At 38.0% G+C, this 27,509-nt stretch overlaps 1 protein-coding gene across 2 annotated transcripts in view; it reads left to right on the top strand.

Moving 5' to 3' along the window:
* Positions 1-1,853: 1,853 nt before the first annotated feature.
* The window catches only part of tln1 (talin 1), a 57,437-nt gene continuing 31,781 nt past the window's right edge, over positions 1,854-27,509 (top strand). Inside the window, exons 1-16 of one of the 2 annotated variants that reach the window (XM_026172851.1) lie at positions 1,854-2,320; positions 16,237-16,296; positions 17,986-18,148; positions 18,502-18,599; positions 18,898-19,027; positions 19,196-19,348; positions 21,436-21,578; positions 22,639-22,766; positions 22,864-22,924; positions 23,107-23,211; positions 23,666-23,821; positions 25,312-25,413; positions 26,192-26,268; positions 26,538-26,718; positions 27,091-27,204; positions 27,311-27,419. In XM_026172851.1, coding sequence (XP_026028636.1) covers positions 18,019-18,148; positions 18,502-18,599; positions 18,898-19,027; positions 19,196-19,348; positions 21,436-21,578; positions 22,639-22,766; positions 22,864-22,924; positions 23,107-23,211; positions 23,666-23,821; positions 25,312-25,413; positions 26,192-26,268; positions 26,538-26,718; positions 27,091-27,204; positions 27,311-27,419 — 1,687 coding nt within the window. In that variant the 5' untranslated portion in view covers positions 1,854-2,320; positions 16,237-16,296; positions 17,986-18,018. Of the gene's footprint in view, positions 2,321-16,232; positions 16,297-17,985; positions 18,149-18,501; positions 18,600-18,897; positions 19,028-19,195; positions 19,349-21,435; positions 21,579-22,638; positions 22,767-22,863; positions 22,925-23,106; positions 23,212-23,665; positions 23,822-25,311; positions 25,414-26,191; positions 26,269-26,537; positions 26,719-27,090; positions 27,205-27,310; positions 27,420-27,509 lie in introns of both variants that reach the window. The other variant, XM_026172850.1, reaches the window with a different exon arrangement.

Below are 27,509 nucleotides of genomic sequence, written 5' to 3'. Positions count from 1 at the left end.
AATGAACACACACCATTAAATTTCTCATAATTAGGTTAGTTATCAGAATTGGATTGTTGTGGGCAGCATAGTGGTGCTGTGGTTAGCACTGTTGCCTCACCTTAGGCCCATCCCTGTGTTTGCGTCAGTTCTCTCTGGGTGCTCCAGCTTCCTCCCACAGTCCAAAGGCTTGCAGTGATGGGTGTGAATGGTTCTCAGTCTCTGTTAGCCCTGTGATGTGCAGGCGACCTGTCCAGGGTATAGCCCACCTTTTGCCCTAGGAAAGGCTGGGATAGACTGATTAACTAAAGACTAAAAACATCTTAAGTTAAGTTCAGATTAAAATGCAAACATACTGTTATCCTGTTCTAATAGGTGGAAACACCTAATGTTTTCCCGCCTCATATATACTTCACACTGCGGAAAACAATGTGTCTCCCTCTTTAATAGATTAAAGAATTTTTGATTATGATTTTGCAAGGATCACAACTAAACGGGATGTGGGATTTATTGTGCATCATTTATGTGGCATTAAATTTAGAATAGATACAACAATGCTGTTGTCTATTAGAGGCTTTCAAGAATCTAGTTTTTGATTAGATTCTAAATTGCCAATATTTCCTGGATATTTTTTTTTCAAATAATAAGGAGAGTTATTATATTTTAAATCCTCTAACTACTAACTGCAACACTGTAGTTAACAGAATTGTCAGCTAATTATTAAGCTGTTAAACTAACTCTACTCACCCATGATGTTGAGTGTGCATGGTAACAATGCTAATGTAATTGTTTTTACATGTGTAAATAGCTTTGAATTAAAATAAAACATATGCAGAAATATACAAGATCTCGGGTTACTTAAAGCAGTAAAACTGCTTTAAAATGATGGAAAATGTCTATGTTTTTACACAATGGTAATTTTCTGTTATTTCTGTACATCTATCCAAAATAATTTGCCATAAAAGAACACAAAATGTCTGTTTAGGTGGCAAAATAGATGACTAATTTGTTTTAGTAAGTTGCTTATTTGACAGAAGAAATAGCCATCTATCCATTTTCCTTCACTGATTTTAAATAACATTTCACTAAACTTAATTCACCACTAGTACTTGCAACTTGCAGAGTTGCATACTGAAGCATTTAGTATGTATACAGAATCTGTTTTTACAGTTCTCATCTTTTTTAATTAATATTAATTTGCAGAACATTTGTATTAAGCTTGAACATTAGACAGGTCTTGCAATAATCACAGAAAATATACCTTGCCCTAAAAACAGCAAATTAATACTGAGTGACTATTGACACTGACTGAATAATATAACATAATATAATATTATAATACTATAATAACATAATAATAATAAAGAGACAAACGAACTGTGTTTAATATGTGATTAAGATTTATTTAATGAAAAATAATCTTTGTTTTTTTATCTGAAAATTTATATTTATATCCTTGCAGATGGTGAGAAAGTAAGTCGCAGGTTCAAGAGCTTTGTAAGACAAGGAATGACAAGTCAGAAAGCCACCCAAGACTTCAACAGAATTTTAAAAATATATGTACCTCTCCACCTTTCTTCTTCTTTTGAATGTTAATTTGTTATTATTGTTTTTATTGCAGATAGTAGCTTTTTAAAAACTTTTTAAAAAATTACTAATCAAAGAGAACATTAAAAAGAGGGCTACAGAAGAGAAACACTGGGTTTCAGTCCCGTCACTGTCAGTGATGACAGCCGGATGCGAGCAGTGTTCAGGCCAAAGAAAAAGTAAGATAGGTTGAAGTTTCGAGGAGCTGACACTTTTACCGTTATGTGGCCCCAGCGTTGCGTGCGCACACCAGCTTTATAATACGACGATGTTGACACTTTTGACACACCCACCGAACCATCCTGGGCAACTTCAAATGCAGCTGGCCAACGTTTGAAGGAAACATGTCTGTCTACCCGGAAACCCTAACAAAGCAGATCTGAACGTCTCCGCGGTCTCCTCCAGCACAGTCCGTGCCATTAAGAGTCAAATTGAGTTGGTTTAGTGTTGAAAACAAGACAGAGTTTGGAAACAAAATAGAAAAGTATGAAAACACCCTCAGTGTTATTCGCCTGCAGCAGAACAGTACCCGAACTCTACACCGCCCCTCTGTGCGTCGACGCGCTGAGCCAGGGTGGAGTTTTTCGCAAGCCGCTGCCGAGGGATAGGGAGAGGAACTGAGAAAAAGTCGTCTTCTGGCCTTTCCCCTGGTGGAAAACTTTATTTGTTGTCGGGAGTTAATTTAAGGATCGTTAAATCAGCTCTGTTTTCCGTGTTTGAGTGGCCGTCGACGAGAGTGGATTAACGCGCCCAGGTCAGACTGAATGTTTCTAACTTTGAAAAGTTTCTAGCTTTTTTCTTCGTTTTTTTAAAACGCGAAGTCCCTGACGTCACCACAGACTCGACATGGAAGCGAGACAGATTAGTAAACGTATGCAGATTTGGGCCTTCTAATGTAGAGAGCGCATAAACGGTAGTGTATATGATAACCCAGAAGTTAAATCACACAAATGGGAGACGAATCGAAAGTATCAAGCGCCAAAAGAGACCACCTCTCACACACACACGCACACACATCTGAATTTTCTGTGCGCCGTGTCACTGTCCTCTCATGCTTCCCTACAATACGCGCATTTTGATGAGATATATATAAGTTACCTTTATACTATGAAATAGTTTGAATGTCAAAGTTAAAAGGAGTTAACAGCTGTATTGTTCCCCTTTTGACCTACAGCATGCAAGTTCAGTTCATCACAGTCATTTTGTAGGCCGCTCATAAGTGTCCTGGGCGTGTTGTGCAGCTGTTAGAACAAGAAAAAATATCGCCTCTGGGTGTAAATTCTTACACCGCTGTGATGTGTTGTGCAACACAATGAAGGAATTTGGATGCAGATATGTCTACTAACCACCGAGCAATAAAGGAAAAAACAAAGGGTACTTTCTACAGGCTGAAGGACGGCCTGTAGAAACTAGCCTGGAAGAATTAGGAGCTGTACATTTTTAGGCAGGCTCACCTAAAATAAGTAAATAAATAAACTAAAAACCAAACAAAAGCATTTTTGTCTCTGTGAAATTGCTTATTACATTAATTGATTAAAAGAATGTTATAACAATTAATAACTGCTTCATTTTGTATTTAAACTTGTATCTCATTAGATTTTTACATCTTTACATTTTTTTTTATATCATGCTGCTGTAACACAATTTCCCAAATTTTGGGATAAATAAACGCTTATCATTCACTGAAAAGTAATGTCTTCAGTAAATGCTTCACCTTCTTTTTTGAACTTGTAAAGATCAGCCTGTGTTCATTAAATAAGGAGTTTTGTTACATGTTAGGTTGCTTATTCAATGCTTACCTTTCAAAAAAGAAGTGCAAAGAAAAAAAAATATAAATAACTATCTGACACCAGAACACATATAAGGGAACAGTTAATATATGCACAAGATGGCATGCTCTCAGTGCACTGCACATTTTCGACCACAACCACAGCAAAAATAAATAAGTAAAAATCTAACTATTTTAAGTGGAGGCGAGTGAGCAAGAGATAAAGATAGAGAATCATGAGGTCTTACAAAAGTAAGAACAAAACGTAAACTGGAACTAAACAGAAATCCAATCACTCAGCTTATTGTGACTTGTTGTCTTTGCCTTCCTGAGTGTTGTGTTTGTTTTTAGTTGAACAGATTATTTGTTAGTTGATGTAGTCTTATATGTCTTGTGTGTGTGGATTTTTTTCATTAACCAGCTTCACATGTGTAGCAGAAGCTAACTTTTAACTGCCAAGCCACTATACACTGGTGAAACACTGTGATCTGGGCTGTAAAGAAATGAAGAAAGGCCTCCAGTATTCAAGGTTCAGGCCATGCTGTGTAGTAATCTGAGCTAATCTACCAGCCATACAGAATTCAGGTAACAGAGTAAAATCCCATTTTGGAAGTTGTATCGTGGACTATTCTCACACCAGTTAAGGAAACCTGCTTCCATTCCAATGTGTTGCCGTGGTTGGAGTGTAGTGTTTTAACTCAGCCATATTTGGTCAAGACAACATGTGCAGCCACTAGTCCACAAGAAATCATTTGTTTTAGACATAAGCCAATTCCCATGGCTGTGTGAGATGCCTGGGGAGTTCAGTCACACCAATGAGGAGACTGGAAGAAAATACAGCTCTTACTTAATTTAAAAATCACACAAAACCTTAATGTTGTTGGGTTGTTTATGATTAAATGAAACATGTATAAAGAATAAAAAGAAACAGAGCTTACCTTGTGATGGCATCACACTAACTGTAATACTGGCTGGTATTATGCCAAATTGTCAATAATTTCATCCATCAGAAACATTAATCCATGTATGGAGAACAACCTCCAGGTGAATTCTAGGGTCTTACATATGAGAACATAATAAAAAAATTCATTTGGTGCTTACCAGGTGCTGAAATTATGTAAATAAAACTTGAACACATGACATACAATGTCATTATTTATTTTGGAAAAAAACTAAGCAAAAATAGGTGTGTAACACAATGCTAATACATCATCAGTGGTCTTAGAGAAACTGTTGCTCACCACCAATCTGGGAAGGGTTTTAAAACCATTTTTAGAAAGACTATTCCCATGTGGAAAACATTCAAGACAGCTACCAATCTTCCCAAGAGTCAGTGTCCTAGTGAATTCAACTCATGGGTAGAGTGTGCACTGTTTTGAGAAAATGCAAAAAACACAGGAGCTACATCTCAGTCTCTACAGGCCTCAGTATGTTAAAATAAGAAGGAAATTGAACATGTATGGCTTGTTTGGAAGGGCTGCCAAATGAAAACCTTTTCTCTCAAAAAGGAATATGACAGCATGGCTTAGGTTTGCATCTCATCCAGCCACAAGACTTTTGGAACAATGTCATTCTGACAGACAAAACCAAAATTGAGATGTCTGTCCACAATGAACAGCACCACTTTTGGAGAAAACCAAATACAAATACAATACTCATACCAACTGTTAAGCGTGGTAGAGGGGGGTGATGGTTTGAGCTTGTTTTCCAGCCACAACACCTGGCCACCTCACATTCATATTCAAAAAAGAAAAAACACACGTGTTTTAAAATTAACTACTCATTGGTTTCCCTTTTAGAAATTACAATGTTTTTAATGTTAGCCCTTCATCAGACTGGTGAAACATTAAGAGGAGTGTGTGTGGTGTGTGTTCATGTGTAAGGACCTGGTCTACATAGGCTTGGTCCTCTGAAGGATGTGGCCCCTGAATTTGGACACAGCCTGTGTGTTTAAATGTGCAATGAGTGAGTATGTGGTTGCTGCAATTAAGAAAAGTGAGCGTATCCTCATTCTCAGAATTAGGGATATTCCTTGGAACTAATTTCTTAGTCAACTAAGCAAGGGAAAAAAAATAGTGCAACCTGCAAGTGTGATCTACCCACATGTCTCTACATGTCTTCAGGATCGCTGCAGTGGCATACACAGTCTGAATAGTTTATATGATGCCTTTAGTCGTAATAGTGAGAAGAGCTGTGTTAAGTTCTGAAAACATCTGTTCTGGTGAGACACATCTGTCATTGCTAGTGTTGGATATTTGTTTAAAAATAGCATTATCCTGATAGAAGTAGATTGGGCTGATGCCAGTACAATTCCCATAGAACTGGGCTGTCCAACTACAGGCCTCAAGAGCCGGTGTCCTGCAGGTTTTACATGTGTCCTTTATCCAGCACCGCTGATTTAAATGGCTAAATTGCCTCCTCAACATGTCTTGAAGTTCTCCAGAGGCCTGGTAATGAACTAATCATTTGATTCAGGTTTGTTGACCCAAGGTGATATCTAAAACCTGCAGGAAACCGGCTCTTGAGGCTTGGAGTTGGACATCCCTGTCATAGAAGCTTATTTCTATGAATGTTGATGTGTCTTGGTCATTGTGGATGCTGGGCATTTTGATATCAAAGTAACCTAAAATTAAGTTTCAGATGGGAGTTTCTAAAGTGTTTTTGGCATATTATTAGGAAGGGATCACTTTTCATTGCAGTGATAGGGTTCTTGATTGATACAGGACATACAAGATGCTGTCCAAAACCACATTTTTGAGAATCCTTTCAGAGGGGTTAGTTTGCTTATAACTTTCTAGAACAAATCCCAATTTTGATGCAAAAAAAGAAACTTTGCCCTAGCCAGGGGATCAGATCAGATCATGACTAGGTGAGTTCAAATGAGCTGCCTAAATACAGGAAAGCCAGTTGGGACACCTCACTTACTCAAGAATGAGTAGCTGGCTATGACACAAGAGCATGGGAACCATTGATTGCCTTCTGAACAGACTTCCAGTGACAGATGTGGAAACAGGAGAGGTACAAGTCAAGTCAGTCTATCCACTTGCAGTGCTGGGCAGCTGAGTTTCCATGGGGCTTTGGAGCAGGGAAGCTTCAGTCATTTCAGCCACCCAGTGTTTTACCTTATCATCTTGGAAAGGCTAGAGCATTTGATGGTTAGGAGCATAAGACCACATAACCAGCCAAAAAAGACACTACTCTCTGTATAGTCTTTTTAAGATACCAATTAAGAGCTCTCTTCGATTCACCATGAAGACAGATTAGAGTAAATGATAAAATCATAAAATTCCCCAGCAAACAAAGTAGCATCTGGGTTCATACTGGCCAGATCGTAGTGTAAAAATCAGGACGAGAACCCAATGCAGGATACACATGGGCAGAGTAAAATCCAGTTTGGGAGGGTGTAGTCAAAAGGCAAAGTCCATAGAGCTGTCCAAAAGGAAATGAGAAGTTCACAAGGGAAAATAACAAAATCATGAGGAATGCTGGGGAGCTTGACTAAGCAAGTTTACCAGATGACAAGTGGTTAGCGCAAAGCTGGAGCTGTATATACTAAGACCAGTGGCTAACTGAAAACAGGCATGGTAGGGCAACAAAGCAAAGGCTGGAAGTGTAACTAAGTGAGGTCTAAGACATACAGAAATTTCAAAATAAATCAGGAAGTAACCAGATATACAGTTGGTGAGATTAATCAGCATACAATCAAGGATGGAAAACTAATGCAGGAAGTAAAATTGACAACGATTTATGATGTACACAGGAAAATAACAAACACATGCGGTTTACAAGTAAGGTGCAGTTGGTATTCACAAGTGGACAGATATTAGTTGAACTGGTGAATTGTTATTAGCTTATAATATTTCTCCTATTCTTTATTTCATTTTTAAAGTTCTCTATAGTTTTAGGAGCCTTTGTTATATGTTTAAAATTGCTAACAGGCATAAGGCATAATTCTTACACCTGGCATTGTTCAGCGTGGGCCATGAAGTGCATCTTTAATCTGTTTGATCACAAACATTATGCCACACCGTCTAATCTGGAAGTTTTCACATTAAACTTTGCCAGCGTCATCAACACTGCTGCTGTTGTGTTATCAGTGTTTCTGTTTAAAACTGGGGGCTGTGGGCTTAATGTTGTCATACTTGTTATTTACACTTTTTATTCGCTGCTCCTAAATACGTTTGTATTTTCTGGTCAGTTTTTAGAAATATAACAAATGTGGGTGAAAAACTTAGGTATACATTGTTTAACACATCTGCACGCTACAGAGCCGTGGATTAAATGAAGCATCGAAGCAAAGAATTTGTGTCGAGAATTTTTTGTAATTGACTTATTTGAGTTACTTAATTAATCATTGCAGTTGTAATATAAACTTTAGGTAAATTCTTTAGGCAAAACTTTAAGAACTGCAGCAAATAAAACTTGTGTATAAAGTGGGTTTTATTGTCATTCTTCTAAATGACAACTATACATTTTAACAAAATGTTGTTTCTCCAAGACCTTTATGCAACTCAAAATGATTTATGTGATTTTAAAATTCAAGTTCAATTCAATTTTATTAATATAACGCCATATAATGTTGAAGACGCTTTATATTGTAAGGTAGACCTTACAATAATACATACAGAGAAAAACCCAACAATCAGATGACCCCCTATGAGAAAAAACTCCCTTTTAACAGGAAGAAGCCTCCGGCAGAACCAGGCTCAGGGAGGGGCGGCCATCGGTTGGGGTAAGAGAAGGAAGACAGAATAGAAGACATGCTGTGGAAGAGACAGATTAATAACAAGTGCGATTTAATGCAGAGAGGTGTATTAACACATAGTGAGTGAAAAAGGTGACTGAAAAGGAAAATGCATCATGGGTGTCAGAATCAGAATCAGAATACTTTATTGATCCCTGGGGGAAATTATTTTTTGTTACAGTGCTCCATTTTAAACCAACATTAAGACAAGACAGACAATACGCTAACTAAGAATAGTACAATATATACATATATATACATACATACATACATAAGTCACTTATAAATAAATATTTGGAAAAGAAACATGTGTAGTTGTAGCAGCAAACAGTGTGTTAAGTGGATGCGTTGTACAGGGAGATGGCCACAGGCAGGAATGATTTCCTGTGTCGTTCAGTGGTGCTTTTCGGTAATCTCAGTCTCTCACTGAACGAGCTCCTGTGACTGACCAACATGTCCATGATGCATTTTCCTTTTCAGTCACCTAGGAGGGGTATGAGTCTGCCTACAGCAGCCTATGTCTATTGCAGCATAACTAAGGGAGGATTCAGGGTCACCTGGTCCAGCCCTAACTATATGCTTTAGCAAAAAGGAAAGTTTTAAGCCTAATCTTAAAAGTAGAGATAGTGTCTGTCTCCCAAATCCAAACTGGAAGCTGGTTCCACAGAAGAGGGGCCTGAAAACCAAAGGCTCTCCCTCACATTCTACTTTTAAATACTCTAGGATCAACAAGTACGCCTGCAGTGTGAGAGTGAAGTGCTCTAATGGGGTGATATGGTACTACAAGGTCATTAAGATAAGATGGGGCCTGATTATTTAAGACATTGTATGTGAGGGGCAGGATTTTGAACTCAATTCTGGATTTAACAGGAAGCCAATATAGGAGAAATATGCTCTCTCTTTCTAGTCCCTGTCAGCACTTTTGCTGCAGCATTTTGGATTAGCTGAAGGTATTTCAGAGAGTTTTTAGGACGTCCTGATAATAATGAATTACAGTGGTCCAGCCTAGAAATATGCATGAACTAATTTTTCAGCATCACTCTGAGACAGGAAATTTCTAATTTTAGAGATGTTGTGCAAATGGAAGAAAGCAGTCTTACATATTTGTTTAATATGTGCATTGAAGGACATGTCCTGGTCAAAAATGACTCCAAGATTCCTCACAGTGTTACTGGAGGCCAAGGTAATGCCATCCAGAGTAAGAATCTGGTTAGATACCATATTTCTAAGATTTTCAGGGCCGAGTAAAATAACCTCAGCTTTATCTGAATTAAGAAGCAGAAAATTAGGTCTTTATGTCTTGAAGACATTCCTGCAGTTTAACTAATTGGTGTGTGTTATCTGGCTCCATGGATAGAGTTTTTTGCCATCTGCATAGCAGTGAAAATGTATACTATGTCTTCTGATGATACTGCCTAATAGGGCTGATCGATATAACAATATATATCGGATGACGATATAAAAACGTCTATCGTTGCATTTTACGCTATCGTTTGTTTCGTGGTGTCGCAAAATAAACTGTTTATGGCAATATTTTTTCATTATTTTGATGGTCACTGTAGTGGCTATATTAATTTCTTAAAGTTCTCTCTTTCTCTTATATTTAATATAACCACACTACAGACAAACAAGCACTTGTTTTTATGCATTGTCTTTAGCAACAACAACAGTAAAACCATCGCATGTCCGCTTGTTTATTTTCCACATAAACCTTTCACAAAAAAGCTCAAGATCCTGTTGAGACTTTTCAAAATAAACCGAATCACGCGAAAGATGCAGAGTATTTATGGATGAGAAGCAAAAAAGAGCCGTCAGGTGCTAAAAAATAAACCTTAGACTCAAACATTAGAACAGGCTTTTCCCCGCAGCACGCTGTGTAATAAATACTCATAAAGAAAACGGCGGCCGTTACAACCTATGTCTAAAAATGTATAGTTTCATGCATCAGTTAAAACACTCAACTCCAGGTACGCGACGCCCAGCTGGAAACACTTCAAGCAAGTCGAGCTGCCCGAGATTCACAGAATTTACAGAAAATGTTACATTTTTGTGATTTATATCATTATCGGACGATAGATGTCTTAATATCGGGATGTGAGATTTTGGTCATATCGCACAGCCCTACTGCCTAAGGAAAGCATGTATAATGCAAACAGAATTGGTCCTAGCACTGAACCCTGTGGAACTCCATAATTAACCTTAGTGTGTGAAGAGGACTTTCCATTTACATGAACAAATTGGAGCCTATTAGATAGATATGATACAAACCACTGCAGCGCAGTACCTGTATTACATACAGTATGCTACAATTGTTCTAATAGGATATTATGGTCGAACAGTATTGAACGCTGCGCTGAGGTCTAGCAGGACAATAACACAGAGATGAGTCCACTGTCAGAGGCCATAAGAAGATCATTTGTAACCTTCACTAAAGCTGTTTCTGTGCTGTGATGGGCTCTGAAACTCTTCAAAAATGCAAATATATAGTTGTGTTACACAATGGTTATATACGAAGGGCAATAAATATACCTGACAACATGTACAAAGAATTTAGAGAGTATTAAATTTGGCTAGTCTCCCATTTAAGATTATCTTCTCCTGCACCTCTTCATTGCTTTAATGTAGCTGCTATTTTTTAAATCATTCTTTGTGTTATTAGTTATTTGTGTTGAACCTTACATTGCGACTGGGCTATTGCTTATGCTTTTTCTTGTGCTTCTGCTTTTGTTGCTACTTCTGTTTTTTTCTGTTTCTTCTTCCTCTTCTTCTGCTGCTACTGCCTCTGCAGAAAATTACTAGTACCACTTGCTGATTTACCAGTCGAGCAACCAAACTGGTCCATCATCAATCTTGTATTTTGAGGATTCAAGTGGTTACCTGACAGTTTTTCTGGGTTTCCAAGGCCAATAATTTACAGTTTTGTTTGTAAGCTCCTGGACAGTAAACATTTTTTTTAAATTTTGCCTCTGCACACTGTCACAGTGGATTTTAAATCACACAAAATGTGATTAAGAGCAGACTTTAAGCTTTTAAGTACATTGTCAAACATCACCAAATACTGTTTCCTTCCTTGTGATGCTTTAGCAGGCCTTTACTGCAGCCACCTTCAGTTGCTGTTAGTTTCGAGGGTTTTCTGCTTTCGGTTTTGGGTCATTTCGTGTCAAATCATTGTGAGGCTTGTGGTCAGCCATCTCACATTCATATATCATATATCAAATGCTAAAAACTAGTTACCTGCTGCATAACATTGTCTCCATCATATCTGATATATGATGTGGTGTTTTTCTAATCATGAACTATGCCTTCCCTTTTCCATACTTTTCTCTTGCAATCATTAAGGTTCATCTTGGTTTCATCTTTCCAAAGATGTTTTTTTTTTTTGGACAGGCCCTTGTAGATGCTTCCTTTCAAAGTGTAATCTGCGTTGTTGTACACCATCTAAATTTGAATTCAAGAAGTTGCTCACAACTTAGTGTTCCATGTTTTGTGGTTTTTCAGGCCGTTGGTGTCGCTGAGCTGCTCAATTTTCCCATACTAATCTTACTTTTTTGCTGTCTCTGATTGCTTTATTTTGGAGGTCTTTAAGCCTAAAGAATATTTCTTCACATACATCGATATCTCTTTGGGTTTCATTTATCAAATGCAAGTTCAACACTCAATTCAAAATTCAACAACCAATTTCAATTTTTTTTCTCTAATTTGGTCAAGACACTAACCCTAAATTGCTCTCCGATGCGTTCATTGGAGTATAAATGTGTATGAATTGTAGTTAGGAAGCACTAAGAAACTTAGAAGACAGTGCTTGTGTGAATGGGTGTGATCGGGTGAATGTGGCATGTTGTATAGAGCTCTTTGAGTACTCTGGGAGAGTTGAAAAGCGCTATATAAGAATTAATCCATAAGTGTACGTAGGGCAGAGAGAGACTCCTACATAATGAAACTAATCTATTTAAAAAAAATATTGGCCACTTGGATAGTGGGAGTAGTGTAGTATTTTTACCGTTCATCTTCTGTGTTCAACAGAACAAGTTCTTTGTGAGAGTGTGATTGTCTCTGAAACATAGACTGAAGTTATTGTCAAAATAGACATTTTGACATTTTTTGGTTTTCAAATAGCTCATAATGTTGTAATTGTGTTGCCTTATACTAAAGGCAAATGCTGCTATTTTAACTTTCCTTCACCCGTATAAATTTCCCTCAAACAAGTGAAATCTGATCTGTACAGTACAGACCAGAACAGAAATAATTAGCCTCGTTTCCTTTTTCCCCCTTTTATAAATTCCCTTATAGATTTCCTGTTTACTCTAGGGTATTGTTTTGACAAAACCTTTTAGTGCACTGAATGGTCAGATTAAAAAAAAATGTATGAAATGCTAAAAAAACAAGAGAATTGGAGATTTTTTCTAGTTGGGGAATGGTATAATTACTGTACATGAGCATGTGTAGACTATAGAGTCGAGAGGAAATGTAAGAATGGGAGATGAGATGCAAAAGTTCAAATGCGGTCGTTGTGGTTACTTGTTTAAGATAGACTGTAACAATGCCACTGGGTTATTTTCACAGTGTCACATCAGGGTAAACACAGCTTCAATTTACAATAGTACAGCAAATGTGCATTAGCAGAGTGAAAGTTGTTGTGAAAAACTACCAGTAAAACAAATCATACTACAGTTGGATACAAGTGTACTAGTTACCTCAGCTCTGTAATAAGGACACTGCAATGACTTTGTTATTGTGTTATGTGCTCTGGAGCTACAGCTGTGTCTACATTTCTTGGACTCAAGAACTCTTCTATTAGTATCAGAGTGGTGCCAATGCCAATAGTGATGATCAAATGTGATATAAGCAGCAACCTTAAACTGGAAAAGTGTTTCTCATGATGTTTGTGTTGATAATAGTTAAGCAATTTCTGTGACAAATAACAAATATGACAAAAAATGACTTATTGAATTATAAAACAAAAATTCAAAACATGTTTTATTAAATTTAAGATTCTTATAAGAGCCGGTAACTTCTCTAAAACAGGTTGTCTTATTTTGAGCCTGATGAAGGTTCTGCAGTGACTTTAAGCTGGTTGCCCACATTGCAGCACAGCAGGCAGCAGAGACTGTTGAAGGCCACGATCACAGGAAGTTTAAAACTCTACCATCTGTATACGAAGCTACACTCAGTGGTTGCAAAGACTTGTATTGCAGCACTGTGAACTCCTGATAAACTATTCTTCACCATAAGTGGTTTTACTTGAGCAATAATATATGTCCACCCAGATGACCTCTTTCCTAATGTCCACAGATGTCCTGAGGTTACACAACCAAAACAAATTAAATCTATTATTTCACTTTTTTCTTATTCTTACATAGAAAAAGAGAAAAATGTTTTACTTGTATAATACAAGTACTATTGTTTTTCTTGTGACATTACCAATAAGTTTGATGTGTCACATGGCCCTCTTCCTATTAAAAAAACAAAAGTTGTATCCAAGATGGCCGACTTCTAAATGGCCACCATGGTCACCACACATATACTAATGTGCCACAAACACGACTTTAATATCACCAACCATTCCCATGTTATTACGGTGTATCCATATAAATGGCCCACCCTGGACATCGGGATATGCCAAACAAAAATCACATCTAGCGCACATAGGGCTGGAGAACAACAGGAAAACAGAAAAACAAAACAACTAGACCTAGTCCTTGTTTAGTCGTTTGAAAATTTATTTTAAACTTTGCACAATTTCTGATTGTCCCTCAACATAATATTTTCTTCATATCTGTGATGTGTTTCATTGCAACTAAATTAGTACATTTTCATTTTTTTCAAACTTGCACACCACACAGTTTAAAAAAAAAGAGTCAGCTAGACATTTTTGGAAATGGCTGATACTGGCAGAAATGACTGTAGCCAGAACTATAGTGAGGATGTACACAACGTACTTATCAGCCCTGAAGACTAGTTAAGTGAAATGTTTCATTCTGGCCTGAAAAGATAAGTTTTTGAAATAATCCTCTTGTTGTTAGTGGACAGTTTTACAGACACGTTAAAAAAATGGTCAGGCCTGTAATACACTAGATAAAGACTGAGGTATAGAGTATCTGAATTCCATTGATAGCTTGGATACTTGGCTTTAGGATGACAGCTGGCCGCTGTCACTTTGCAGAGGAAGTCTGGCTTTGACTAACAGGAAGTCAAGTTAGCCACACATTTTTTTTCTTGTAAGAACCAAGTCATGTTTTCTGGAAAGAGGCATTAATTCAGAGTTATTGCAAAGATATATTTTAAGCACTAAAAGGAGAAAGTACCTTCAACGGCATAACTAATTTTATACTTTAAAAGCCCAAACTTGGAATCCCTTTTGCAACAGCTGGACATTTTTTATATCTGTACCATTAAAGAATTGTGTTTTCATTTGTGATATTGTTTTACAGTGTTTTTAGAGTACACTAAGACCTTTACTGTGCTATTTCTCATTTTTAGCAACTGCAGTAATTACTGTTGTGACCTCGCACTTCCTCTTTCAGTCAGGGTGGAGTGGGAAGCATTTACTGTACAATTTCTGAAGTCTGTAGACTTGCAATGTTTTTAAACAAGATTATCTTTCAGATTTCGAGCTGGTGTTAAATAAACAGGAAGATTTGAATGTTGAAGTAGCTTTTGCTCGATAATGGTTTTTGAGCATTTAGAGCTTTAAAGTTTCTACATTGAATAATATTGAGGACTAACACTGACTAAACGTGAACATTGTAACTTTGAAACTCGAAGGACTAGGATGAGCTTTAGATTAGTAAGCTTTGTCAACAAACTGACCCAATACTCACTGCAGACTTCCAGCTAAGTCACTGCTGGGCATGTGTGGATGTTAGAGATGCCCATATATGGCGTTGAATGTCTTTTAAAAACAGGAAATGACATGTAGACAGCTGATTAGGAACTTGAAAGAATGCTGTCATTCCACAGCAGAGGAAGAGGAGTGGGTTCATTTCTAGAGATGAACCCACTCACTTGACCGACAGCTGCACTCCTCCTCCAATGCATGCACGCACACACACACACACACCTAAAATAGCTATTAATAACATGTAAAAATCTTTTACATCAGAAGAAATTATTCATATCATACAATAACTGTCTGCAATGCAACACATCTGTCTAGCAAAGAGTAATCTGTTCTCTCATGTTAAGTTTACTTTAACCCTGCACTCACGCTCACGTAAATACCACACCAATTTATTGCAGCGTCCACTACAACTTGCGCTGTTCTGCTGAGCCACTTTGATGTACTCTGATATTTGCTAGTCTGTTTCAGTGCATGTAGTACTGCTGATTATATTTAAAATTTAAATTCTGTTTTTGCTTGTTGATTTTCATATGATTATATTTCAAATATTTCTTTCTATATATTGTTTACATTTATGCTTGTTTTACTGTATTTATCAGATTAGTTTATACTTCAGCTGTATTTAACAATTTTTAACTGACGTAATGGAGGATGTCCCAACTCTTATTTTTCTTGCCTTGTCTTGTCCTGTCTTATTTTGCAAAGCACGCCACACCTTGCCACACTTCACCAAACAGAAACACACCAGTTATGTGGACCTTCTCACTAGTTACACGCTTAATTCTGACATTAATTTCACTAAAATGGATTAAACTAATATTTTATTTTATAACATTTTTTTAAAAAGTGTCTGCAATGTTATCAAAAAAACCCCAAAGAAATCAATCTCTAATATACAAACACATTCCAATTCGCTTTGTGTATTCTTTCAGTTGAGCAGCAGTTTCTGCTTTATTGTCAGATAAAATTCTTGAACTCTACTAGATTCCATTTGTGGGATTTATTGGAACATGTATGTGTGCGAACAGGGACTGAGCACTGTCTAAAGCTTGTGTACCGTATTCACAGTTAGCTTTTGGAATAGAACATTTAAATTACATGTCATATGTTGTGTCAAAAAGTGAGTTTATCTGCAGCTTTATATTTCAAATAGGACAACATTATTATGATGTGGAATTGCAAGAGTACAAAATGCTGTGGAACTGTGTTTTGTAAGATCGTTATAATGTAAAAGCATATCATTATGTCATTGAAAATGTTGGATCAATAAAATAAAAAAAATCGTGTATCTGTTTATATTTGATTTTCCTCAGCTAGGTAGAAGAAACACAGAGCTGATCATCTGAGTGGCTGTTACAAAAAATTGGTTCAAGTCAGGTAAGTATTTTATTCATCTTCTTCATGATCATGTCAAATAGTAAAATCATAATCAGGAGCCCTAACAATGAGAAGCATATTTACATGTTAGCCATCCATCCATCTTCTTATAGCATATTTTTCTGAAGTATAGTATGAAAACATTTTCTCCAACAAAACAATCTTTTAACATATAGTGAGAAGTACTCACTGATATATGATAACAATATATGAATGCTCCAGACAGTGGCTCATCTCACTCAGCCTGTTGTCACACTGGATTTTAGTCAGAAAACAGTTTGATTGTCATTTGATTGAGCAAGTAGACAGTAGGGATGGCACCGGTAGTAACCAGACCGAAAAGCAGCGCACATTTCGGTGTTTCTTTTTCCTGAGATGTCATACACTTTGGATTCTAGCCAATCATCTTACCTTTCCGAGGATAGTAGGCTTGCCCAGGTACGTACGTTCTTTTAGAGCAGAGCTACAGATTAAAAGTGCCCAAGGCCAAGCGGTCAAAAGTCTGACTGTACTTCACAGCAAAAGATGCAAACTCAGCAGCCTGCAACAAGTGCTTCAAGGTGATACTGTGCAAAGGAGGTAACACCTCGAATCTGATGAAACACCTGGCAACGCATAGCGTTTTTTAAAAGCTGAGAAATGCACCGTATTTGGTATCGGATAAAACCTAAACGATACCCATCCCTAGCAGACAGTGGTTCCATCCCTGGGTTGTGTGAGAATAGATGAATATGACTTGTAGTAAAAAGCAGTGCTTGAGTACTCAGAGTTGTAGAGTATTATATAACCAGTACATTTGGCATTGGTTTTTTTAATTTTATTTGTTTCTGCAGTAACCAGCATTCATGTTGCTAGCTGTACTTTTTAGGTTGAATCCCCTTTATACTACACAGGGAGCAAGATGGTGAAAGAGTGTTATCAGGATGCGAGTCTGACAGTTTTACAGTGATAAGTAAAATGTCATTTCAAAAAAGCTGAAAAAGAAAATCCCCTACTCTTTATTTCCTTCACCTCTCATTGCTATACAACCTCAGGATCTTGCATGAAGAAATGACAAAGAATCTCTCACAATGACAAAACCACAGAGAGTTGTTTTCCAAAAAAAACATACCTTTACTGGCATTTAAACAGTTAAGAGACAATTTCTTTTTATTCAGGAACCGGAAAACTGGATTTTCAGTTAAAAACATTTTTTTATATGTGACACATGTAAAAAAAGCTAGAGGTGGTGTTTCTCACTTTAACCTCAGCTTAAGACATGGGGCTGAGAGATTCGTTTTCACTTCCTACTAATGTGAAGTTCTTTAGCGGAATGTCATGTAAAGGAGTACCAAAATAAAATATATTTATGAATATAGCAGTTCTTGTCATAGCTATGTGCAATGAGAATACCTCTGATGTAGAGAACTTCCTGCTGTGTGCTACTTGTGAGAGGAGGCAGCTTTGACATTATTTAGAGTATACAGTTACAGCTGTTCTACACTTGCAGTTAAAACCTCCTTTTAACAGGAAATAAGGTGTGTGTGTGTGTGTGTTTATCAAAAAGTCTTTTTTTTTTTTCAATAGACTTTATATGTCTTTCAGATTGAGTTGTACTATTGGTATTGTGACTGTGAATTAAATATGCTATTTCACTGTAATGGTACAGTTGACATGTTATGACTAACTACTTTATGGATCCTCATGCAGGTGTGAGTTGGGTGGAGGTGCAGAGCAGCAATCATGGTGACCCTGTCATTAAAGATTAGTGTGGGGAATGTAGTGAAAACTATGCAGTTTGAGCCCTCCACCATGGTCTACGATGCCTGTCGCATCATCAGGGAGAGAGTCCCAGAGGCACAGCTTGGCCAGCGTAAGTTCTCTTTCTTTTTTTTTTACTTCTTACTTCATCAGAACTGATTGTTGGATTGTTGACATGGAGAAATTGTATGCTGCATATTGCACATAGACTGATCAGGCATGACATTGTAACCACCTGCCTAATATTGTGTCAGTCAACAGATTAGACTAGAATGGTCACATTTTGACTTTGGCAAGCTGATGTGAACCTGTTAAAACATGTTTGTTTGAAAGACTAATCCACTAATGTGATTTACATGAACAGGGGACTAGCACAAGTCCTTCTAGTCTACTGTCTGGAGATCCACAGGTATGGCAAGAAATAGAAATCCAGCGACTTAATCAGCGTTTGTGTTTCTTCTACAGCAAATGACTACGGACTGTTTTTGTCTGATGAAGATCCAAAGAAAGGCATCTGGTTGGAGGCTGGAAAGGCTCTGGACTACTACATGTTAAGGAATGGGGTAAGGAAGTATATCACACATTCAGCTATGACTAACTGTTAAATTTATGAATTAGGATGCATTTGTGATGATTTGTGAGTACTAAATACACTTTCACCAAGGGACATCACTGGTTTCTTTGCTCTAAATTAGCTGAGTCAGGTTGTTTTTGTTTAATGCTTCTGTAAAAAATGATGCTGTCTCTAGGAAGAAAAGCAGTGTGATGTGAGTATTGTGAGAAATAGCAGGATCTAGTTTAAATCTATTTCAAAGTTTCCAACAAAATATCAGCAGCTGGTCTGTTGCCTCTGTCTGACAGGACACTCTGGAATACAAGAAGAAGCAGAGGCCACTGAAGATCCGCATGTTGGATGGGACAGTGAAGACTGTAATGGTGGATGACTCCAAGATTGTCAGTGACATGCTGATGACCATATGTGCTAGAATAGGTCAGCTATAAGCCACACACAGCTCACATTTAATTTCCAGAACAAGATGTTGTGTGTTGTTACAGGTTTATTGCTTTCCCCCCAACTTACCATGAGATTCTTGTGTATATATAATGTTGTTGTAAAATGTAAAATAAATGTAGTAATTTCAATCTGTTTGTATGTCAGGTATTACAAACTATGATGAATATTCACTGGTGCGAGACATTGGTGAAGAGAAGAAGGAGGAAACCACAGGAACCCTGAAAAGAGACAAAACTCTTTTAAGAGATGACAAGAAAATGGAAAAGCTGAAGCAGAAACTCCACACAGACGATGAGTGTATGAGAAATACAAGCCTCCATTCTAATGCTCTATAACAGACTTGCTTAACCAAAGTGTGTGTCCCGGGTCACCTTCCACATCTTCTCTAGCTCCTCTCTCAGCTTCTTGTGTTCCATCTTCCTGTTGTTGCTATCGCTTGGTACACTCAACAAAAATATAAACGCAACACCTTTGTTACTGCTCCCATTCCCCCATGGGATGGACGTAGAGACCTAAAATTCATTCCAGATACACAATATAACCGTCCCTCCCAAACAGTGGTCACAAATCAGTCCAAATGTGTGGTAGTGGGCACATCTGCTATATTGAGATAATCCATCCCACCTCACAGGTGTGCCACATCAGGATGCTGATCTGACATCATGAGTAGTGCACAGGTGTACCTCAGACTGCCCACAACAAAAGGCCACCCTGGAATGTGCAGTTTTTTGCGCTATTGGGGGTCTGGGGACCCAGAACCGGTCAGTATCTGGTGTGACCACCATTTGCCTCATGCAGTGCAACACATTGTCGCATGGAGTCTATCAGATTGTCAATTGTGGCCTGTGGAATGTTGGTCCACTCCACTTCAATGGCTGTGCGAGGTTGTTGGATATTCGTGGGAACTGGTACACGCTGTCGTATACGCCGGTCAAGCACATCCCGAACATGCTCAATGGGTGACATGTCCGGTGAGTATGCTGGCCATGCAAGAACTGGGACATTCTCAGCTGCCATCTGCCCTGAACAATGTGAACCATGATTCATCTGTGAAGCGCACACCTCTCCAACGTGCCAGACGCCATCGAATGTGAGCATTTGCCCACACAAGTCTGTTACGGCGACGAGCTGGAGTCAGGTCAAGACCCCGATGAGGACGACGGGCATGCAGTTGAGCGTCCCTGAGACGGTTTCTGACAGTTTGTGCAGAAATTGTTTGGTTGTGCAAACCAATTGTTCCAGCAGCTGTCTGGGTGGCTGGTCTCAGACGATCTTGGAGGTGAACCTGCTGGATGTGGAGGTCCTGGGCTGGTTACACGAGGTCTGCGGTTGTGAGGCCGGTTGGATGTGCTGCCATATTCTCTGAAACGCCTGTGGAGACGGCTTATGGTTGAGAAATGAACATTCAATGCACGGGCGACAGATCTGGTTGACATTCCTGCTGTCAGCATGCCAATTGCACGCTCCCTCATTGCTTGTGGCATCTGTGGCATTTTGCTGTGAGACAAAACTGCACATTCCAGGGTGGCCTTTTGTTGTGGGCAGTCTGAGGTACACCTGTGCACTACTCATGATGTCAGATCAGCATCCTGATGTGGCACACCTGTGAGGTGGGATGGATTATCTAAATATAGCAGATGTGCCCACTACCACACATTTGGACTGATTTGTGACCACTGTTTGGGAGGGACGGTTATATTGTGTATCTGGAATGAATTTTAGGTCTCTACGTCCATCCCATGGGGAATGGGAGCAAAAACAAAGGTGTTGCGTTTATATTTTTGTTGAGTGTATTACTACCTCTATCACTACAATCTTCTTCTCTGCTTGTCCACCACTACTATCTCTGGTTAGTTAGCCATCACTATCTTGTCCGTCGGGATCTGGAAGTCCCAAGGGATAAGTATTTAATAGTAAATAATTAAACTAATCTACCAAATCTTCACTGCCACATTCTTTAACTCTGTAACTCTGAAAGAAATTGGAAAGACTAGTCTTTTTTGTGTCTGGAAACACATTAGCCAATCCTTATGCTGAGCTTTATTCAAAAGAAAAAAAGACTTTAACCAATTTTTCTGAGTAAATTCAATGTCTGCTTTCCAAACGGGTATGTCTGCTTCTGAAACTCCTGTCCCATACGACGTTCATGGGAGAGGAGATTATAACAAAGTGTTCTGCTTAAATATTATGGTGTCATGAAACAGGAATGAGAAACATTTTTTCCAGAGAGTAAGCAAAGTGCTTTATCTGAATCAAAATATGGTTACAGATTACAATGAAAATATGACTGAAAAAATTCACCTTGATGCTAAAACATTTTGACTGGCTAATATATTTCTAATATTGGTCTTTATGGCATCCCGTTTGGTTTGGGCTTTCCGTAGTGAACTGGTTGGACCATGGACGGACACTGAGGGAACAGGGCGTGGAGGAGACAGAGATGTTGCTGCTGCGAAGAAAATTCTTCTACTCAGACCAAAATGTGGATTCCAGAGATCCCGTCCAGCTCAACCTGCTTTATGTGCAGGTACAGAAAAACATTGACATTGACTTTCTCATTGACATTATTATTATTATTATTATTATTATTATTATTATTATTAATAATAATAATAATAATTTATTTTTCTCCTGTTGTCTTGGATAGACATTATGCAGTCTTGAGCCACCCCTCATTTCCTAATATTTTGTTCCAAGGAGCCAGATTTTCTTTTTCTTTGGCTATTGGCTGCCTTTGAACTCATTTTGTGTTGTTTGATGAGCCACTTAATATTTATCTATTAATCATTTAAGCATAAAAAAGGCACCTAATTCAAGGGATGAATCTGTGTTGTGTCAACTTTGCAAAGAACCCATTTTAAATTGTTTTTAGGAACTTTGCTACTGGCAGCTCATCACAAAAACACAGAATTTACTCCTGTTATTTTAGTTGAATCTATAAAAAACACCAAAGGTAACACAGATTGACAGGAATAAAATAATAGACAAACAAGTAGATTCCTGAAGAGTTATTAGCTAAAAACTTGGCATATCTTGGCATGGTGTGCAGTGTCTTTAAAACATTGTGGATAAAACTGGACAAGTGGGGGACAAAAGAAGACGAGACAGGCTTAAAAACAATCTGCAGCAGATAGATAGTATCTGAAAGTCGTGTCCTTAAAAAAAGGTCTTCTGCAAAGACCTGACACAGGACCTGAGAGATGCCCTTCAGTTGATCCATGTTCTTGGAAGCCTCACCAGAAATGGTTTCTGTGGCTCAGCTGGCTGTCAAGAGGCCGTTCTATAGGAAGGGAAATTGGGAGGAAAGGCTAAAGCATACCAAGTTACACAAGAACTGATGGAACCGACTCTTTTCTTATATATCATTTTAAATATATTTTTGAACTGGCTCAATAAATTATTGCACCTATTTTAAATTTTCCTAGTGAAGAAAATGAAGAGTGGCTCAAATGTTATATGCTGTTTTACACTGTAAATTTTTGCTCTAAAAAACTATAATGATTTTGTGTGTGTGTGTGTGTGTGTGTGTGTGTGTGTGTGTGTGTGTGTGTGTGTGTGTGTGTGTGTGTGTGTGTGTGTTGGGACAGGCTCGCGATGACATCCTGAATGGATCTCATCCAGTCTCCTTTGATAAGGCCTGTGAGTTTGCAGGCTATCAGTGTCAGATTCAATTTGGGGATCACAACGAGTCCAAACACAAGCCTGGCTTTTTAGAGTAAGCACTGGTATTTTGGTTGTATTGTTGTTTTGTCTTCAAACTGTAATGAGCTGCCTGTTAAATTTTTTTTTGATTTGACCTTTTTCCTCTTCAGTTTAAAAGAGTTCCTTCCCAAAGAATACATCAAGAACAAAGGGGAGAAGAAGATCTTCCAGGTAAGAAGTGGATTCTGTGGCAGTTTTGAACTAAATGTCAGTTCTGACTGTGCTGTTCTGTTTAATATTTTTGATGTATAAAGATCAGGTCAAACACAAATTTTATCAAGATGACTTATACTTGGAGGCTGGTACATAATACCACAGTGAGTTCTTCTAATCCTCTGACTGTGTTTCTGCAGGCACACAAAAACTGTCAAAACATGACAGAGATTGAGGCTAAAGTCAACTATGTGAAGCTGGCCAGGTCCCTGAAAACGTATGGTGTGTCATTCTTTCTGGTCAAGGTGAGAAGAACAATGGATTACCAAAGTGGAGGTTGCTTTTGATTTGAGACTTGAGACTCACTTTACAAATAATATTCATTTACATAATTAAATAATATTATTTACAATAATACGATCAGCACAAAGATAGAAACTTGCAATTTCTACCAACCAGTCCAGCATGTTGCATTAGTGGAAACTGTTCTCCAAACTAGCCAGTTTGCTACTACATTTCTGAAAAAGGGCTAGGGGAAGAGGAGGGTATGAATAAGAGTCAGAGAAGAAAAATTCACAAATAGGGCAAGATTCATCTGAAAATGTTTAAATACTTTATATGCTTTCTCTCATTCTGCAGTGCTAGCTGGATGATGGCTGAGTTAATTTGTTGATTGTGGATCTTCATGGATTGAGTCATTAATATTTGCCCAGTTTAATTTATGTTTACTTCACAGTCATTTCATTTCCCTTCATGCAGGAGAAAATGAAGGGTAAGAACAAATTGGTACCTCGACTTCTGGGTATAACCAAAGAATGCGTGATGAGGGTTGATGAGAAGACCAAGGAGGTGATCCAGGAGTGGAACCTGACCAACATTAAACGTTGGGCTGCCTCACCAAAGAGCTTCACCCTGGTGAGTTCTTAAGTAGAGACAAGATAAGAGCATTGTTGAGCCTGGTTCAGAAATATCTTAACCAGATCTCTCTCTCTCTCTCTCTCTCTCTCTCTCTCTCTCTCTCTCTCTCTCTCCCTCCCTCGCTCTCTTGCTCTCTTTTTCTGATTTGAACACCTGAAATGACTTTTAACACATTATCAAACTGCCTTTTTTCTCATTTTACTATTTCCACCAGGCCAGTGCAACACCATAAGATTGTTTGGGTTTTTGTCACTGTGTAACATTGCATCTGACTTCTTCCCAAAACAGTTCTATTGCCTCTGTGCACTCAGTCATAGTGAGTTAATATGAAGCATGCATTCACGGTGTTTGAATTGCTTCACTTGCTGATTTTTATTTTTATTTTTTGCAAATATTTTTATTGAAAAAATAAAACAACACAGTACTTGCACTTACCAAAATACAATTAACCTTTCTTCATTTTCCTAAGTAAATATATTTATATATATAAAAAAAACAACTAAACAAAAACAAACTCTAAAACTTTTTAACAACACTAATCTTACCGATTAACCCTCTCAAGGCAGGCGTTGCTGATTTGCAACAGTTAAAAACTAACAACCTGATTACCCCACATACATATTTTATGATTTTTTTTACTCAGAAGTACCACTGCAGGACTTGGTTGTGCATTAGCAACAAAAAGTTTAATTTGAGCCTGAGAGGGTTAAAGAAAGGGGGAGATTACCCTATCTTTGAATATCAGATGTAATCCTTGATATAAGGGGAGTCAAATTAGTTGATTTAAGGCCAGATAGAGAACGAGTCATATTAATCCCTATGTATTTAAACCTCGATGGACCACTTGCTGATTTCTAATCCTCTCCTAAAACGTCAATTTCCAAATATTCGTTCCATGCATTTTTCTAGCAAAATACTTTAGTGAGACCTAGAGATGGATGGCAATTACTGATATCACTTCTCTTTTCTCATGGGTGCGTTAAGAGTCACCACCATCGCTAAGTAGGATATCAAAGACATATTACATTCATGAAAATGATTTGCATGCTGTGTGGTCAAATGTTTGTGCATGTCAGAGGTATATCCCCACTTTGCTGTAATCAGTGTTGGGCTCATTACTCGAAAAAAGTACTTAGTAAACAGAACAATCCTCTTAAAAGTAATGCAGTACGTTGCATAATTACTTCCAGGGGAAAGTAATTCAAATTATGGAAGGCTCTCAAGCAAAAGCGCTTCTAGAAAATGTTCCATCAGTGGTATTAAAAGTTTTATTTTAAATTTGTATACAAATCATTTGCAGAAAAATTTCACCTTTGTTCAGATTGCATGCGTTCAGTTGAGCCTTCAATTGATTCTTTGGTAATTTCTCACTACATCCTCTGTTCTTCACCTAACCTAATGGAATAGTTCACCTATTCAAGAAGCTATTCATTTTCCAGTATAATCTGTAAGGTATTTTAACTTCTGGTTGTTTGCTCTGCCTTTAGGACTTTGGAGATTACCAGGACGGTTACTATTCTGTGCAGACCACTGAGGGAGAGCAGATAGCTCAGCTTATTGCTGGTTACATCGACATCATCCTTAAAAAGGTCAGCAGCATTATACATTTCATTGACAACATGGATGCTTTGATGGGGGATGAAGAATTTATTTCCTAAAAAAATGTCAAAAAATACTACAACACCATTTTGTCTAGTGAGATTTCTTTTGACATGTCACTCTTTCCATGTCACTCTGTAAGTATTCAACGCAATAGAATTTCTTTACATACTACATATGTTACATATGTGCTGGTGTGTATTTATCATCATACCATAAGGTGATCTCAAGTTCTGTGCTGACATTTCACAAAGAAGATATGAAACACGAAGTCCTGCGTCTTTTCAGGTGTTTTACAAGCCCAAGCTTGAAAGTGGCTGCTCTTACTGCAGCACAACACTGTTTATCTTCTCTGTGCTCTGTTAAAATGTATTATTTAGTTCTTTAAAATATGTGCCTTTTGCTTGACAACTGGATTACCACTCATGGCACTTTCACACAGGACTGTGGACTCAGTGTGCTCGTCAGTGAGTCTGGTGTACTTTTGATCACAGTGTGGTTTTTCATGTCATCATTGGCTTTTCCAGTCACACTGTTAATGCCTACTCATTTTGCTAGACACTATGGTAGTGTCAAGAAGAGCAGTGCTTCCTGACCAACTGTTCAAAGTTGCATAAAAGTGATAGAAAAACATCTTACTAGGCAGCTGTCTGTACTGAAACTCATGTTTTTAATCTTTTCTTTATTTTGAAACAAAAGAAAATATAAATCCTTTAAAACTGAATTTGATATAATCCAGTGTGTCACCACATTTCTTTCTCTTGACAGAAAAAGAGCAAAGACCACTTTGGCTTGGAGGGAGATGAAGAGTCAACCATGCTAGAAGACTCTGTGTCACCCAAAAAGTAAGTGTATGAGTGTTACCACTGAATAGTTTTCTGTACTTGACACGTACAAGTTTCACTGAATGGTATTCCAACAATACTCCATCCATCCATGGAGTATTCAGCTTTCCTAAGTCGCCACCAGGTAGTTATTTGTTGACAGTGTAGCTCCTCTCTTCAGCTTAGCGTTCAAGAGTTGCAGCTGAAGAGACAACTACATTATTACAAACCGGATCATTGACCTGCACCTCAGGGCTTTCAGAACTAGGTTCTTTCTCATGCCACTCCAGGTCCACGGTGTTGCAGCAACAGTTCAACAGGGTCGGCAAAGTGGAGACAGGCTCAGTGGCCCTGCCAGCCATCATGCGCTCAGGAGCTGGTGGACCAGAGAGCTTCCAGATGGGCTCCATGCCTCAAGCTAAGCAGCACATAACCAGTGGACAGATGCACAGAGGACATATGCCTCCACTGGTATGACAGAATGATAAGACATGAAACAGAAATTGGAAATTAAACTGTAACAGTAGGCTTTATTTTCTCTTTCCTTAAAACTTAAATATAGCAGGCTAACATCCTCATAAACCCACGTGAACGTGCAAATGCCAGAATCCTTACTGAGCAGCCAATGTTGATCTGTAGCACTGAAGTGACGCTTTTATAAAAATTAGGAATTGCATATTTGTGAATTTGTTTTACAGAAATCCAAACAGCCAAGTACAGTTTTAAAAAATGCATTCATTATGTTTTTAGTTATAGGAGCAATTTCTGTTATTTTGTTGTTTCAAACACAGAATTATATTCACAATTTCTTTTAATTTAATACATTCACTTTTTTATCAACAGACTTCAGCACAGCAAGCCCTGACTGGAACCATTAACTCCAGTATGCATGCTGTCCAGGCTGCCCAAGCTTCACTGGATGATTTTGATACTCTGCCTCCATTAGGAACAGATGCAGTGAGATTTCACTTCATTTGCTTGGACTGATTTAAGTGCTGATTGTATTGATGATGTATAGTGAAGACTCCATTCTAAATGGATTGTTTTTTTGTTTTCTTTTAAGGCATCTCAAGCTTGGCGCAAAAACAAGATGGATGAGTCCAAACATGAAATCCATTCACAGGTGGATGCCATTACAGCAGGCACAGCCTCCATGGTCAACCTCACTGCGGGTAGGAATAGTGGAGCATCTCTCTGTTCTTGTAATCATGCTTTTTTCAACAACAAAAAAAACTCTATGGAAACTGTATGTATGCTCCCGG

The sequence above is a fragment of the Astatotilapia calliptera genome, chromosome 7 (assembly GCF_900246225.1).
Source record: "Astatotilapia calliptera chromosome 7, fAstCal1.2, whole genome shotgun sequence".
Taxonomy (NCBI): Eukaryota; Metazoa; Chordata; class Actinopteri; order Cichliformes; family Cichlidae; genus Astatotilapia; species Astatotilapia calliptera.
Note: the sequence above shows the minus strand (reverse complement) of the source record. Positions and strands in the feature narration are given on the sequence as shown.